The sequence below is a fragment of the Physeter macrocephalus genome, chromosome 6 (genome assembly GCF_002837175.3).
Source record: "Physeter macrocephalus isolate SW-GA chromosome 6, ASM283717v5, whole genome shotgun sequence".
Lineage (NCBI taxonomy): Eukaryota > Metazoa > Chordata > Mammalia > Artiodactyla > Physeteridae > Physeter > Physeter macrocephalus.
In genome coordinates this window covers 37,332,959-37,350,376 of record NC_041219.1, presented here as the reverse complement: position 1 = coordinate 37,350,376, position 17,418 = coordinate 37,332,959, and the positions used below count along the sequence as shown (strand labels likewise).

The following is a 17,418-nucleotide window of genomic DNA, read 5'->3' as shown; positions in this document are numbered from 1 at the left end:
CCCACATGTCGCGGAGCGGCCGGGCCCGTGAGCCATGGCCGCTGAGCCTGCGCGTCCGGAGCCAGTGCTCTGCAACGGGAGAGGCCACAGCAGTGAGAGGCCCGCGTACCGCAAAAAAAAAAGAAAAAAAAAAAAAGGTATCATCTGTTCCTTCTGCTTCTTACCTCATCAGGGAAGGTGAGTAAAAGAGGGGCTCTGAAAGCAGCCTCCAAATCCTAGTTTTACCTCTCAGCTGGCTGTGGACCTTGGGGGAAGCTGGGCTCCTCTGTGCCTCAGTTTCCTCAGGTGTAAAATGAGAGTTATAACAGTACTGACCTCAAAGAAACCAGATGAGACCATTTGTATAAAATGCTCACACAGTGCCTTATACAGAGTGAGCGCTTGATAAACAGAAGCTCTCGGTGTGACTTTTCCATCCTAACAACTCATTCCTGACCCCACCCAGCCCAACCTTCATTTACCCTCACACCCAATCAACACACTTCCAACGAGACTCAGCTTTCCCTGAGATATTCCTTTCCTACCTATGTCTGGTGACCACCATCCAGTCCCTCCCATAAAGTTAACTTTTTGGGGTCAGAGGAAGCACCAGGTAGACCACGCTGAAGTTTCAAGGAAGATTTTTCCATCTATGGTGGCTTCTCATTTTTCCTTGTTGGAGAGAGACGGGGCAAACGGGTCAGATCCTGAGCCTAAGATGAACTCAGAACCAAGCGATGCAAGGTTTTCATCAAGGTTCTGTGTTTTAGTTGTTTCCTTTTAAAGTTGTTTCCAAAAGCATCCCTCATCTGCAAAGAGTCTGGATGCCAGTTCGACTTTGCCCTCTGAAGTCCCTTTTAAATTCACCCTTGAAGGCACTGCTTAAAAAATGACACGTGGCTGAGAAGAGAATAAACTTCTCCTTTCCCACTTCCGCCACCGCCCTCCACCCCCAAATTTGGATTCAATTATAAACTGGCTGATGTTGTCCTTGGGTCCTTCCCAAGATTAACTGTAAAATCAACACTAAGGGCATTAAAAAAAAAAAAAAAAAAAGAGCCTGGCTGTTTATTCACAGAGGAAGAAAAGGGGGGATAATTTCTAATGCTGTTTTCTACTGTCTTCTTGTGACATCCTCGCCAGAAGCTTCAGGATAAATGTGCCAACAAACAGATCAAAACTCCAGTGTAATTCTGCAACATCAACTTTCTATTTTTCTTAAAAGCGTTTGCTATTTATTTGGATATATAACCTATTCAAATGGTGTCTCGGTGGGGCAAGAAGATACTGGGACCTCCTACAAAAGAAAGCTCATCCATAAACAAGTGAAAAAAATCAAATCCATTTGGAAATTTCAGGCACCGCTTGACAAGGAACATCTTTAAAAAGCATTTATGGGGCATCTCAGGAAATGTATGCAGTGGACAAGCTCATCTTGGCATGAATGTGGATTTACTGAACACGACACGGCTGCTCCAGGGAAGATGTGAGAATATGATCTCCCTCCCCCTGCAAATATTTTATAATTGCCCCAGGATATTGAAATGGAAGTTTCCAATGAAGTACAAAGCTACATTATACATAAGGTGGCTCAATACAAAGCAGGTACTGGACTACAGGCAGACTTTGCAAAGGAGGCACCAAGTGCTGAGTGGTCCAACTCTTAACCCAACCCACAATCCCACCCAGCCTTGCCCATGTCAACACAAAAGAGTGGAGTTTTAGGAGATGGGAAAGAGATTTTAGAGTGGTTTACCGGAGAGAGCTGTTGAAGGGCCAAAATCCCACCTGCAAACACACCCAAGTGAGAGGGCTGGGAGGTTTCCCCCTTCATCTTAAATTGAGGGAGGGCGGCTTTGAAATCACCAAAGAATTTAATATATGTGCCTCCCCACCATTTATGGGGCCACATCTACCCAATGTCTGAGGCTCAAATCTGCCACTTCCTAGCAGCTTTGACAACAAATAACGCTTGCTGAACTGGAGAGCAGCCCGCCCTCTCAGACTTCATCAGGGAAGAGATGGATGTGGCTTCCCAAGGACCAGATGGGGGTCCCACTCAAGGAGGGCCCTCTAGGCTCATCCCTTGCATGGCACCCATACCATGCATGGGCCACCTGCATGGTAACTATGGAATTCCCAATCCTGAGAAACGAGGTGGCAGCAACAAACTGGAACAGAGCCTCGTTATGGAAAATGAAGGTGAGAGATCCTTAGGGACAGAGAAGTCTCCCAACAACCCACAAAAGAGAGACCCTACTGGAAGCATCTGCTGGGTCTAGAGAGAGACAAGGCCAACTCAAGACCGTAATTCGTGCAAGAATCTTCTTGCATCTTTCCCACTCCTCCCGCCCCCCTCATTTAAAAGCTCAAGGCAGAGAGAGAGCAGAACCTGACCCAGCTGTTCCCCAGCTGCAGAAGCAGGCCAGCTGAGTGGGAGGGAGAGGGCTCAACTTGAAATGAAAAATCGAAAACTCACTTTTTTGAAATGAAATTCGCATGCCATACAACTCACCCATTTCAAGTGTCCTGTTCAATGGGTTTCAATATTCAAAGAGTTGGACATCCATCATCACGATTCATTTTAGGACATTTTCATTACCTCAAAAAGAAACCCCATACCTATCAGTGCTCTCCTTAGCTATCACCCCCCAGTCCCTGGCCCCCCCCAGCCTTAAGCAATCATTAAACTACTTTCTGCCTCTATGGATTTGCCGATTCTGGACATTTCACAAAAATGGAATCATACAGTATGTGGTTCTCGGTGACTGGCTTCTAAATGAAAGAACCATACATGCTGACCAGACATCCCAGCCCTGCAACTTTCTGGGCTCTTCGACAGCCCCTTCCTCCGAGGGAAGTGGTAAGGATTAAATGAGACGTGCCCAGTTAACCACTTTGTTTGAACCAATTCACTCAGCCTCCCCAGCTCTGCCCTGAACTGGCAGAGAAGCAAATCTCCAAGCATGCCTCGCAGTGGCAGTATCATGATTCAGATAACACCTGTAAACCTCTATGAGGGCGGTGTCTGTCTCCTTCACTCTCCTGTTCCCAAAGGCACCTGGCGTGAGCCGGGCATATATCAGAGACTCAATAAACATTCATTTGTTGGCTGATGACAGAGGGGAGCAGAGAGGATGCCGTGGAGCCCACGGGGGCGCGTGGCGGGTCTGTAGGCAGCGCAGTTCACGGGCTCCCCACACATGGACTTGGGACGGCCAGGAAGCAGTGCCAGGTGGCAGACAAACTCCGCTGCTTCCTGCTTACGTTTTATACATTTCTTCGTTTTTCAGTTTCTTTGTCACTGACACCTGCTGCTCTGTATCGTTCTGGAGGCAAAATGTAAGGCAGAAGATATCTGGGATGCGCTGTTCCTCCCCATCCTGGCTGCTCTGTTGGGACGTGCCTTGTCCTTGGACCAGGACCGCCATCCCACTCCATCCTGGTGACCTTTCTCTTTCCCTACGTTGACTCTTGTCATCTCCTCCCCTGTGGCCAGAGGCCATAAAACTATGAAGGTGAAAAAGACACAATCTTTTCAACTGATGTGCCCCAGGGAGACCCCAGGGGGCCCCAATGCAGGTAACATGGGATCCTTATACCAGAGCCTTCCGGAGATGGGGAAGCTGCTCTTTATAATGCAGGAGTGAGAGTGGATCCATCCCCAAAGTTACAGATGCTATTTCAAAGGAGGATCTTTAAATGGCAGAGAGAGTGGTTTTCCAGGGAGAGCCCAGCCTGTCTTCTGTGTGGTCCCAGAGGACAGCACGGGGTGGTGTGGGCTGGATGGGGGTACAGGGGAAGATGCAGCCTTGGGGGATAGAGCGCGTGACAAGCTTCGTCAGCCACTGTGCCCGCCTCCTCCTGTGGATCTTAGTTCCTCCTCTCAAGGATTCTGCCGGAGAGGCGATATCTCCTTGTTACAAAAGAAACATGGGCCAGGGAGCTGGACCGCCATCACACAGAGAGAGGTGCACAGCGGGTCCTGACGCTCCTGCTGGGCCAGCTGGCGAGTACGCCGTGCCTGCCCTCAGCTCGTTCCACGGCCTCCTGACCCCCGTGAGGTAGGTGTGACCTACCCCAGTTCCCAGGTGAGGGATCAGGCTCTGTGAGATGGAGGATTCTGACCCAGGTCGCTCAGCCAGTCAGTGGGAGTTCAAATGCGAGTCTGTCCCTGCAAAGCCTGTGGACTCTCCCAGCCTGACTACCCGTGGACGCTGGTCAGGGGCACACTGGGCTCTGCGGGGGCCCCTGCCTGAGTGCCCTTCTGAAAATGGCCCGGGAGTCTCCATAGTGGAGGGGGGCACCGTGCACAAAATGAAAAAAGTAAGGATGTTCCCGAGTGGATATAAGTGTGTGTGTGTGCATATTTATAACGGTGTCTGTTTATGTTGTTTCTGTGTCCGTGTATACATCAGTGGGTCTGTATCTGTGTGTCACTGTGTACACGTGTGTTTGTATCTATAGATATATATTTGTATTAGTGTGTGTTCATGTCTGTGTGTACCAGTGTGTGTGTGTGTATAGAGTGTGTATGTGTCTGGGTGCATGTGTGTATGTGTCAGTGTGTGCTTGTATGTGGCTGGGTGTGTATCTGCGTGACTGTGTATATGGGTGTGCAAGTGTGTAAATAACCCCATGCATGTCAGGAGAGGCTTAGGAGATTGGGTCCCCTCTACAGCAGAAAGTTATTCATTTTTTTTCAGTTAATAGGAGACAAAGGAATCTCTTCTTAAAGTTTGACTTTGGGGCCCCAGAATGTAAACTTTATGTAACTGCGTTTACAGTCTCTGAGGGAAGAATGTGCCTTTTGAAGGTCGAGCCTGAGAAAACTTAGAATTCACTGCAGAGTTTCAAACTTTTCTGACTGCTCCACCGTGAGAAATAAAGGATGTCATTGCATATATATGGGATATATGTACATGCATGGATACATTTTTCTTAAAACAATACTGACCCTTACCATGTGTAATGCACTCTGATATTTTAAATTCTTTTCTATTTCATTTTTTTAAACGCCAGCTAAACTGATGTCACAACCCACTAATGGGACATAGCCTGCAGTTTGAAAAACACTGGTCTACAGTGATTCCTCCCCCAGCTCTATATAAAGCAATTTCATCCATCCATTTACCAAACAAACATAGAGCGGTTACTATGTGCCAACTACTTGTCTAGGTTCTTGGGAAACAAGTTTCCTGCCCTCCGGGCACTTTCATTCTAAAGGAGAAAATAAACCACAAACCCCAAAACACTTAAGATGTCAGGTGGTGACAAAACCTCTGAAGGTAATTCAGTGGCTGCTCAGAGAGGACTTCCCGGAGGAGGTGACCTGAGTGATGAAAAGGAGCTGGCCATGGCAAGAGGCAGGAGAGAAGGGCTATCCTGTATTTTGTCTCCAGTCTCCACTGTCAAAGGTTAGAAACTGACCTTGACTCAGACTCCAGTCACGATTCTGTCTGTCGCTCCCCAGCCCTGCTCTCCCCTCGCCTTTTAGCTGCATGTTGACCCGAGTGCTCCATATTAGAATTTGGCAGCCCTACACTGGCTCATAGTCATTCTTTCCCTGGAACATTTCAAAATAACATTTGGATTCCATATATATGCGTTAGCATACGGTATTTGTTTTTCTCTTTCTGACTTACACACAGACATAGAGCATGGACTTGAGGACACGGGGAGGGGGGAGGGTAAGCTGTGACGAAGTGAGAGAGGTGGCAAGGACATATATATACACTACCAAACGTAAAATAGATAGCTGGTGGGAAGCAGCCGCATAGCACAGGGAGATCAGCTCGGTGCTTTGTGACCACCTAGAGGGGTGGGATGGGGAGGGTGGGAGGGAGACACAAGAGGGAGGGGATATGGGGATATATGTATATGTATAGCTGATTCACTTTGTTATACAGCAGAAACTAACACACCACTGTAAAGCAATTATACTCCAATAAAGGTGTTAAAATAAAATAACGTTTGGTCTGATTCTGTTATTAAGACAAACTCCCTGAGGACGCAGTCAGTCTTGTGGAGGGTGGTCTGATTGCTCAATAAGGCTCAGAAATGAGGGGGCAGAAGGCCAGGCAATGGGGCTCAGAGAACACGTGGAGGAAAGCTCACGTCAAAAGCAGCGAAGATGGTGGGCAAGCCTCCCCCTCGAGGCCGGCACTGCTTCTCCAGGGCTGTCTGCGTGGCCAGCTCCCTCTCTGCCTGGTCAGCTCCCTCTCTGCCTTAGATTCTCGCTTAAATGTCATCTATTCAGCAAGCCTGCCCTGCCCACACTATTTAAACCGCAGCCCTCCCTCCTGACTTACCTATTTGACTTGTTTATCTGGTTATCTGGCTCCTCATCTAGAATGTTAATTCTACAAGGGCCACTTTTATTCCCTAGCGAGTACACAACTGGTGCTCAAAATAAATAGCTGTCGCCTGGGTCAATGAATAGCACTCCCATTTACTGAGCACCTGCTATGCTCTGGGCTCTGTACCAACATGGTCTCTCGTGCTCCCAGAAATTGTGCCAGGTGTGTATTATCATTCCCATTTTAGAGATGATACGATGAAGGCTCAGAGAGACATAATAAATGCAGTGAGCAAGTGACGGATTTGGAGCTGAAACCTGGGTCTCCCCGACTTCAAACCCACCATGATGCTTTCACTCACAATATAAGAATGTTGCATACTAAGCAAAGTAAGTCCGAAAGAGAAAGACGAATACCATATGATATCACTTGTATGTGGACTCTAAACTACAACACAAATGAACATATCTACAGAACAAAAACAGACTCACAGACACAGAGGACAGACTTGTGGTTGCCAAGGGGGAGGTGAGAGGGGGAAGGGAAGGACTGCAAGTTTGGGACTAGCAGAGGCAAACTATTATCTATAGGATGGACAGATACCAAGGTCCTACTGTAGAGCAAAGGGAGCTATATTCAATATCCTGTGAGAAACCATAATGGCAAAGAATATGAACAAGAATACATATATGTATAACCGAGTCACTTTGCTCCACAGCAGAAGTTAACACAACATTGTAGACCAACAATACTTCAATAAAATTAAAAAAAAAAAAAAGAATGTTGCATAAACCAGATGACCCAAACCAAGGTCCTTCCAAAAGCAAGCTCCGTGGGCACAGAGCGCTGTTCTTTGCTTTGCCTAAAAAGGGCGTGTTGTCCAGCAGCCGCAGAGATGCTTCTCTGACAAACAGCTGGGTCAGCCCCTCCGAGGAGGAGGGCAGTTTCATGGTGTAGTTTCATTTATAAGCAGTCTCCATGCGTTTTGTTTTCCAGCACACTGGGGCACGTGGAACATAAACAGGCAGAAACTCTCATGCACTGAATACCCGCTACTGGGTGCTCTGCGGTTGAAGCTGGGCGTGCAGCTCTGCGTGCCTCTCGGGGTGGTCCTAGGGGACAAGGGGGCCCTGGGAGGGGACACAACCCCCTTCCATTTCCCTCTGTACCTCAGGAACAAACAGCCAAGGTCGAATTAACCAGGGGAGACCTCTGAAGGCTGGCGTTCTAGGACACCAACAGAGTGGTTTTGCTTGGGGACAGCAGCTGCTTCAAATTAGAAGCTACTCTAAACAGAGAGCAGATTCACAAGGTTTTTCCGTCCTGGAGAGAGACCAAGAGAGACTCGGGCCACAGCCTTCATCTTCAGACTCTTTGGCGCAAAAGCTTCCAGTGGAGGGGCCGAGAAAGGAAAAGCCAGAAGCGGTGACAGCCGAGGCAGAGGGTCCCAACGCTCCCCTTCCCCGACCAGCAGCAATTCCCAGAATGCTTGGGCAGAAACTGAGTGGCCAAGGTGAGGGCAGTCAAGCCCAGCACAAAGGGATCATCTCTGCAGGGGAAGCTGCCTCCACCTGGTGACCTGCTCCCTTTCCCCACGGTCCCAGCCACCCCATAAGCTTGGTCAGGGGTTCAATTCCTGCCAGGAGACCTTATCCCTGGCTTTCCTGATGTCTGAGCTTGGAGCCAGGAAGTAAGGGTTAGGCCCTGGGGACGGGACCCAAGCAGGGGTGGTTCCCCAGGCTGGTGGAGCAGTGAGGGCAGGCAGGAGATTTTGCCTCAGAGGACACAGAAATGATGGGCTCCCAACTGTTTCTCAAACTGTTCAGTTCTCATGGCCTGTACCAGGCGGGGTGTACACTGCCTCACCTCTACATTTTTAGTTCAACAAACCTTTGCGTTCCCACCTGGTGCCAGGCACTGGGCCAGGCCCTGGACATGCAGCCCACTGACCAACCTGAGTGTCTGCTATGAATTGGGCCCCGAAGATCCACGATAAGAATGCAGCAGTAACTAAAAGCTAATGAGCCAGGCACTGTCCTAAATGCTTTTCACATGTTAACTCATTAATCCTCAAAGCATCACAAGTGATTCCTCAGAAGCTAACCACAAGTGTATCTGGGGAAGCAAGACAAAGGCCAGCTGGGCGTGTGCCTGGCGTGTCTGAGAATGGGGTGGCGAGCCTGGAATGAATGGGGTGGTGAGCGCCAGGCCTCCCAGGCCTCGGGGAGGACCTGGGCCTTCACAGTGAGGTGGACGGGTGAGTGCAGGAGTGACGTGATCTGACTTACGTTCTAGAACAGCTCTGGCTAAAGCATTAGAATGTTCTTTGGCGGGGAAAAGGTTGGAAGCAAGGATAGTCCAGGCGAGACTGTAGGAAAGAGACAGCAGTGGAGGGTGGGGAAAAGCCACTGCCTTCCGGGTCTGTTTTGAAGGCAGAGCTGAGAGCAACTGTGTCTTGGCTGAACATGTGGCATGAAAAAAGAGGGTGTCCACATGGGCTCTGAGGAGTCTGCCCGGAGCAGCTGGAAGGAGGGGGCTACCAGGCGCTGAGGTGGGAGATGTGAGCTGAGCGGCTTTCGGCAGCTCCTGGCTTGTTAAATGTGCAATGTCCAGTGAAGACATCCAAGAAGCAGATGGGGAGACAAGACTGGAGCTCAGGGGGCCCATGTGTCAGCCAAATAATGCTCTGAACAGGAAATACCGATGCTTCATTCAACAAATACCCTATTGTGCACCTACTATGGGCTGGCACTGTTGCAGTGAAGGCAGCAGTGAATAAAAAGACAGCCCCAGCCCTGCGAGTTTCCAAGAACCGGCAGGCACGGGAGGGCATGTTGACAAGGGAAGATGCCGAGAGAGCCTGAGCGGCCAGGAGATCAGCCCTGATCACCGGCCTGCTGAGCCCCCCAGGCGCCCCGGGGCCCAGGCCCCTCCCTGGGGGCAGCGCCCAGCCGCTGCTAGCGCACGAGGAGGAGGTGGACGCCAGGCTCGCATTCCATCTGAACGGTGTCCAATCTGCTGGAATCCATTATCGACTCTCACTGACCCGCCGTCTGCCCTTGGAAAGATATCTAAACTGCACTGTCTGAGCCAACACCAGCGAGGACGAATAGCAGGGGACCAGTTAATGTTTCCAACATGTTTTAAGACACTGCTGGGGGCAGGGACGATTCGGAGGAGCAGGGCAGAGAGACGACCTGCTGCAGTGGGCTGGAGGCCGTTCGACCTCCTGGCACGAAGGGCTGTCTGAGCCCTTCCTGAAGCTTCCTGATAGACCCTGAGGAATCACCTGGGCTCAGTTCTCCAACACCCATCCCGTAGGTCTGCAGCTTCGTGTCTGTGTTCAGTGCTCAGGTTCAGGGCCGCCTGGGTTTCTGACCTCGCTAGCTGTGTGACTTTGGGCAAAGGACTCAACCTCTCTGGGCCTCAGTTTCCACATCTATAAGTCAGGACTGCAGTGAACTCTCACAGAAATGCTGAGAGGATTCAGTGAAATAGTACAGAGCACGATCTAGAACAATGTCTGTCACAGAGTGAAGCACTCCCCAACTGTTAGCAATTATTATTTACCGAGCGCCTAGAAGGTGCTGGCATTAGGGTGTCTTTGAAGTGGGCCACAGACAACTTGTAAATGGCAGGCTAAGGAGACGCTATCGTGACTTACCCAAGGTGGAGAAACTCTCCAAGGATCTCTGAAAATGGAAGAGAGAATTTCTCAGCCTGCTTGTCGAACGAATAAAAGGTGGACGTTTTAGAATCCACAGTGAGCTTGGCACCCACGTGACCACGTGCTTGGTGCAGCACGTGAACCTGTGAGTCTGCCCGCCCCAGCCCAGCCTGGCTACCAGGAGCGAGTGTCTGCTGAGTCCACCCTGACCCCACCCCAGGAGACGTCGTCCTGGAGAAACACTGGAGCCCAGGGCTGGGGGAGGGAACCATAGGACAGTCTGTGGCCAGGGTCCCATGGCTGCGCCCCTGCCGTGTCCCAGCACCGCAGTGGGCGTCAGGCTCCACCTTCCCCGCCCACTCTCACCAGAACTGAACATGCAGACGGGGCTTGGGGCGGCCCAGGTCCCGGCTTCCTGTCTAATTTCCTGCTGCATCCCTGACTTTCCATCCTGAAGTCTCACCTGGAGGGACCTCGGCGGTCTCTCAAAATGCTGACCATTCCTGAATGCTGCACCTTGAGCCTCTGCTAGACTCCTGCATGACAGGGAGCTCCATTCACCCAGGTAGCTCGGCCCACCGCCCCAGCTTTAATCATCAGCAGACCCCTCTTATACTACAAGGACAGCCCACCCACGGTGTGCCCGAGGGCCAGGCTTCACAGAAAATGGCAGCCCTCTGGTTTCAACCTCAGTGATTTGGTGTTGCCTGGTTTTCAAGAATGTTGGGGAGGAAAACGTCTTATTATAGGAAAAGAAGATTTTCAGACACCTCAGAAGAAATGATCCCGTCACTTGAATGGAGAGAATCGGAGGTGGTAGAAGAAGCAGAGGACTTGTGGGCAGATGGACTCGAGTTTGGATTCACTTGGTAGTAGGGTCAACCTTGGACTCAGCCTTTGAGACTCAGCTTCTCCATGTGTCAAATGGAGTAGTTATAAAGATGAAATGAGACCACACGTGTAACGAACGTGTAACGGGACTAGACTATGGAAGGCATTTAGCATTATTACTACTATTGTTGTTGCTGTTCTTGTTACATTTTGCCTGGCCAGCCCCTCTGACTCTTCCTTTTTGAATCTTACGGCTGCTTACACCCTTAATCTTTTTGCTATGCCATTTTCCCTTAAAAGCTGCTATAATGGGGGGAAAACCTTCTCTCTCTGGAATATGGGGCGATATCCCAATAATGTTTGGCCCAGCGTGGGTATGGAATAAAGGTTTTGAAAACGAAATCAATAGCATAATCATATATATATATGAATTATGATATATAATTAATTATATATAATAATATATTACCAGGTGCCAGGTACCGTGCTAACTGCTTTGCATACATTATTTTCATGTAACCCTCTCCATCTTACATGAGTTAATTATTAGCATTTTCCCCATTTTACAGATGAGGAAAATTAGGTACTGGGTTAACTTGCCCAAAGTTACATAACCAGTAAGATGCGGGGAGAGGGGTTTGAACCTAGATGATCTGACTTTGTTAATTGTCCTTTTGACCGCCACATGGCCTCATGAATATATAATTTTCAGTGCAAATGTAGGAGCGGGAAAACAACCTCACTGATGTTTAATCTGATATTGCTAGAGTTGAGTCATCAATTATGTGTGATGGGATAAAAATGAATAATAAATTCCAGAAGTTATGTGGGGACAGCTGTAAGAAAGACGGGCATTGCAGCAAGACTATTCCTGGTTCTAAGCGAGACCAGGAGGCAATCTGGGAAGGGCTGCAACAGAAGATGAAATTATAGAGGGTTCCCAGTGAGGCTTCTCACCTCACCGCTCAGTAAGCTGGGGACACCATTATTTCCTGCCCCCAGTGAGCAATGTTTTGCAGTCCCTGGAAGTAGAGAACTAATATCCTTTTTCCAAATCACTGAAGAGATCTAACTGGAAGCAGATAACAGGGTTCCAGTTACTCTGCTTATTTTACACGTGAGAAAACTTGAGGCCCAGGGAAGTAAAACAGCTTGTCTGAGGTCCCACAGTAGATAAGAGCAAGCCATGTGTTAGTGATCAACCTCATTCATTCATTCATCCAACAGACACTTAATGAACTCCGATTATCTGAAATTTACCGGGAGGCAAGCACACTGTTCTCCGTGACTCAATAATCCAGACCTGCGCCGTCCCACAGAGATGTAATCCAAGCCACACTTGTACTTTACAGTGTTCTAGCAGCCACATCAAAAGAGTAAAAAGGAACAGGTGAAATCAACAATTTGTTTAACTCAGTAGATCCAAAATATAATTGTTGTAATATGTCATTAATATTTGACAAATATTAACAGGGGATTTTCCTTTTTGAGGGTACCAAGTCTTTGAAATTCAGTGTGTATTTTACACTTACAGCACATCTCACTTTGGACTGACTACAGTGAGCTTCTAAAATACAGCCTGGTCATTTATGGTGCCTAATAGGGATTGACCAGATAGCAAGTGAGGACTCTTCTCTAATTCATATGGACTAGGACAAGCTTGATCTGAATTAGCAAAATCTGAATTAAAGACAACATTTGATAACATTCAGTAGAATTACTTTGAAAAATAGAGTAAACGCAAAAGAGTGCTTGCTTTAGATAAGATTTCCTGATTAAAAACAGTCATTGGCACACACTACGTTAAACTCTTTAAAAACGAATTAATTTTCTTAAGATTAAACAAACTTTCAGTCAAGTCTCCGGCACTAATTTGCTCAACAGAAAACTTCCTTAACAAATAATGGACAGTTGGGTGGCAGCGGTACCTGTGCTGAACCGGTAAGTGCAGCAACGAAGGAGTTGGGAGACATTCATTAAAAGCTTTAATCAAGCACCTTCTGTATGCCAGAGATGGCCCTCAGCCCTGAGGCTACAGAGGTGAATGAGGATGGGTCATGCTCTGGAAGAGTTTGAACAGTAGCTGGCAAGATGGGGAATGATGTGCAAAGCTCTATGGGAACATAGGAGGGAAAAGATCAGTTCTGCCTCAGAGCACTGGGAAAGCTCCTCAGACAGGAATTGAGCTGAGCCTCAAGCGACCACAAAGTGTTTAACAGGTGGAGACCGGGAACCTTGGCAGAGGGGGTGAGAACACTGTCAGGAGTGTTTGCAGAACTGTGGGCAAGGAGATTAGATGCCTGGGGTGGGGTGCAGAAGGTGCAAAGGATGCTGGGGAAAGGGGCTTGAGCTGGGATGGAGAAATGCCTTGAAGGCCAGGCTAAGGCATTTGGATTCGGTCCAGCAGGTAACAGGAGCCATAACTGCAGTTACAGGGTTGCACATAGCAGGCCTTCGGTCAACGATGGATGAATAGATGGGTTGACACATGATTGTAGGAAATGCACGGAAGTCTTAAAAGGGGGTGGGGTGGGTATCGAAGCCGGGAAGCCAGTGAGGTCGAGGGGCAGCTGTCCAGCTGACAGGCGGGTAATGAGACTTGGACCAAGTGCTGACAGCAGAAGGGAGATGAAGCACAGATGTTTTCAAACGACCCAGAGGAAGAAGAAAATCCAGAGTTGGTGAAATTGCTGTAGGGAGTCACCCTTCACTTGGCTAAAGCCAATATGCGATGCTGTCGTGCTGGAGGCTGAAAAGTCCCGGGAAAAAGAGAAGAGGCTCACGAAGTGAGAATGCCTAAGAGCCCCGTGGAAGGGAGATGCTGAATCCTGGGATTTACAAAGCATTCCTTTTCGTGGGCAGGCTGATGACACTTCTGTGCCAGCTCCTCATTCTTTTTTCCTTATTTTACAATTTTTTCAACAGAGAGGTCATTCGTTTGGTAAGCAATGCAAACCATCTGCCAAATCAAGTGGCTGGGAGGATACAGGGAAACCGGAGCCCTCACCCACTGCTGGTGGGTGTCTTGACACACAGACTGTAGGGAAACTCTTGCACTTGTGCATGTGGAGGTGGACATGCACCAGAATGTTCAAATCAGTGCTGTTTCTAATGATGCAAGATTGGAAGCAACCCATGTTTCCATCCGTAGAGAGATGGATAAATAAAATGTGGCATGGTCATATGAAGGATAACGATACAGCAATTAAACTAAGAGATCCTCAAAACACAAGGTTGAGTGGAACAGGCAAACTGAAGAATAATATATTCAGGATGACAGCACCTATATGAACTGTGGACACACACACAGCTATGCTGTATATTGTATACGGCTACACACAGTAGAAGTTAAAGTGTGAAAACACAGACTGGGATTTACATAGTATATTCATAATATGAGGTTGAGAGGAGGGAGATGAAGATGAGGTTCAAAAGAGATTTCTATCTTGATGAAGCACAGGAAGGGTAGAATCGCGTGCAAGGAAGCATTCTTATCACTAGTTCCGAAACAAGACTGAAGTAGCTGCCTGGGGCTCCCTTTTCTGCCAGCAACGGTGCCTTAGTCTCTTCTATGTCTCCAGGGCTTTGCAGAGTAGGTGCTCAGGAAATGCTTGCTCAAGAAGTGGAACTACATGGCCACACACGTGCACATACACATACGTGTGTTTGAGAACTACGTTTCTGTTTTCATGAGTTTTATCTCTCTTAATGGGGCAATGTCACCTAATGATTAAGGATGTTGATTCTGGAACAACACTGCCTAGGTTCTTGGAGCAGACATGGCACCTCTCTTTGCTCAGTACCTTCACCTCATAGGATCTTGAAGAGTTGAGCCCTTAGCACAGCAAGATAAGGCCCTTAGCACAGCAGCTGGCATATAAGAAGCACTCACTAACCGTTAGCAATTTTCACTAGTCCTCACGGCAAACCAGGTGGACAGGCAGTACCATGTCCCTTTTACAGATGGGCAAAACTGAGGTTCAAAGCAGTCCCGTTACCTGCTCAAGGTTACACAATTTACTGGTAAGTGACAACGCCAGGATCTGAGGGCAGCTCATCTGTCTCCAAAGAACTCCCCACACCCTTCACTGTTGCAATTTCCCAAGAGCTGATTCAAGGACCAACAATTTCCAGAATCTTCTCTGGCTGCTTTGTCTCCCGACCAACAAAGGGTCTGGTGGGAACTCTCTCAGCCAAGTGGAAGTTCCCGACTTCTGCGGCGCGGGGGCCTGGAATCTGACTCAGGCCCGGGGAACTCTAATTCCCACATCAAAGCTGAGACCTCAAAAATCCTTCTAAGTGCACACAGAGGGCAGAGAGTTCTGAGGCAAAAGGAAGACACCAATGGGCTTTAATCACTCCCCACTCACCCCAGGACTGATGCCAGAGATGAAGGCTTCGGTGACATCTCAGTCTTTTTATCCCAGGAGTTCAAAGAACCTCACACCCATTCTGCCACATCAGGCTTCATTTTATTGAAGTAAACATGATCCCAGGTAGAACCCCGGCTGGCGACTCTAGTGAAGGCACATCCTACATCACCTTCACTCCCTCCACCACGGCGGCATCAGGACAGGGGCTGTGCTCCTGACCACGGGTCCAGATTTTGCTCGGAAATGACCACCAAAAACAGACTCACAGAGTACTTGTGAATAGTGTCCTGGCTACCAGGTATAGTTCTGATCTCTCAGAGCCTGGGGCAGTGCCTGGCACAGAATAAGTGCGTGATGAGAGTTGAATAAGAGGAAAGGGGGTCTAACCAGTGGATTCTCACTGGGTCTTCACAGCAGCCTTGGGAAGTAGGGGGTTATCACCTGTATTTTACAGGTTTAGGAAACTGAGATTCGGGGAGGGTTAGAGGCCTTGTCAGAGCCTCACGGCTGCTGCGTGGGTGCAGAGGTGAGCTTGAACACCGGGCTGACGGGTCTTTAGATTTTGAGCTGTGTCATGTCCTTGATACTACACCACCGTCTATAAAATACACGGCAAAGCTTTCTGACAAACGGATATGCCAGTTAAACCTGGGAAATATGGTAAATGTGGCATAACCACCCAGGGCCAAATCCAAACAGCTGCCCCTTTTCTTTGGTCCTAGGGCTAAGAATGATTTTCCTATTTTAAATGATTACACTTACACGGTTATGTAAGTTCCCACACAATATCCTCAGTTTTGCCTCTTGGCCCACAGAGCCTGCAATGTTTACTATCTGGACCTTTAAGAAAATGTCTCCAGACCCCTGATATAAACCACATCTTATTTTATTTGAGGTCCCAGAGCCTAGGGGTGTGCCTGAGGCCAGAGCCAGAGACGTCCTCTCTAGACCCAGGCCTTGCTATCCCTCCAAGGTCAGCTCTCACCACAACACACTAGGCTCTGCCTGGCGAACTCCTCATCCGTCAGTATCAGCGGAGTTGCCCCTTCCTCCAGGAATCCCTCTTTGATTCCCAGAGACCAAATAAGCGGCCTTACTCTGTGCCACCATTTTTTCCCCAGCCCTCTGTAACCTACACATGCTGGCACGTGGCATACTGCATTAGCGCTGCCACTTTCTCATCTCCCACGCCCTGAGCCCCAGACTCTACGAGGGCAGGCGCCATTCTGTCAGGGGCAAGAAACAGTGCCATTTAGGTGATCACACATCCCGGTTTGCCTGGGATGGCCCCAGCTCAGGCCTCTTGACATGTATAAGTATTAATGATGCCCCTTTCATTCTCACAAGCATCCCAGTTTGGAGGATAAATCACATTGCCATCCTCTGTACTGAATAGCAGCTTAAGTGTGCAGCTTTGGGGTCAAGTCAGAGTTCTTCCACTTTCTAGCGGTGTGACAATGGATAAATGACTTAACTTCTCTGTGTCTCAATTTCCTCCTCTGTAAAATGGGTAATAATAATAGTGTTTACATCATAGGTTTGTTGTGAGGATTCAATGAGCGAATACACATAAAACACTTAGAACAGTCCCTGACAAACGGCACGAGCTGTTTTGTCATTGGTCTCACTGAATCCTCGAGGAGTAACACGCGTCTTGTCCTGGTGCTGGATGAACAACGCCTGACCTCAGAGGTGGGGCAAAGCCAACCCCAAGGTCCAGCTTCACAGAGCTGGTCAGGGAGCATTCAGGCCAACAGCCTCATCCTCCGGCTTCCCGCTCCGAGGACCAAGGGGGGTGTAACTCCATGTCATTCCTGGTCCCCTCTTTACCTTTCTAGATGTAGGCACTGCCTTCAGTTTAAGTCTTCCCAGACTATTTTCTGCACATTTCTAGGCCTCTGTCATAAGTGTGCCCACAGAAAATATACTGCAATTGTCTTATGGTATATGGTATTGGACAGAGCGAATTTTTTAGCTACTTGCTTTTTTTCTTCAACAGTAGGATATGACTTTTATTACATTAGATCTACCTTGTTCTTCCTAATTGTTGCATCGTAGTTCATAGTTTGCATAGAACACAGTTTATTTAGCTATCTGAACAATCCCCTATTATAAACGGTGCCTAGGACCATAATGAATATCTTGGTGAGGCCTCTTTATGCTTGGGGAAATTTTCCATTTTTTTTTTTTTTTTTTTTTTTTTTTGGTATGCGGGCCTCCCCCTGTTGTGGCCTCTCCCGTTGCGAAGCACAGGCTCCGGACGCGCAGG

General features: G+C 48.4%; 1 protein-coding gene across 1 annotated transcript in view; it reads right to left on the bottom strand.

The window, feature by feature from the left end:
* Positions 1–17,418, bottom strand: part of CHST11 (carbohydrate sulfotransferase 11) — a 226,043-nt gene that overhangs the window by 56,644 nt on the left and 151,981 nt on the right. The window contains 1 exon segment of the mRNA XM_028490593.1: positions 9,943–9,956. Within this exon segment, the coding sequence (XP_028346394.1) occupies positions 9,943–9,956 (14 nt within the window).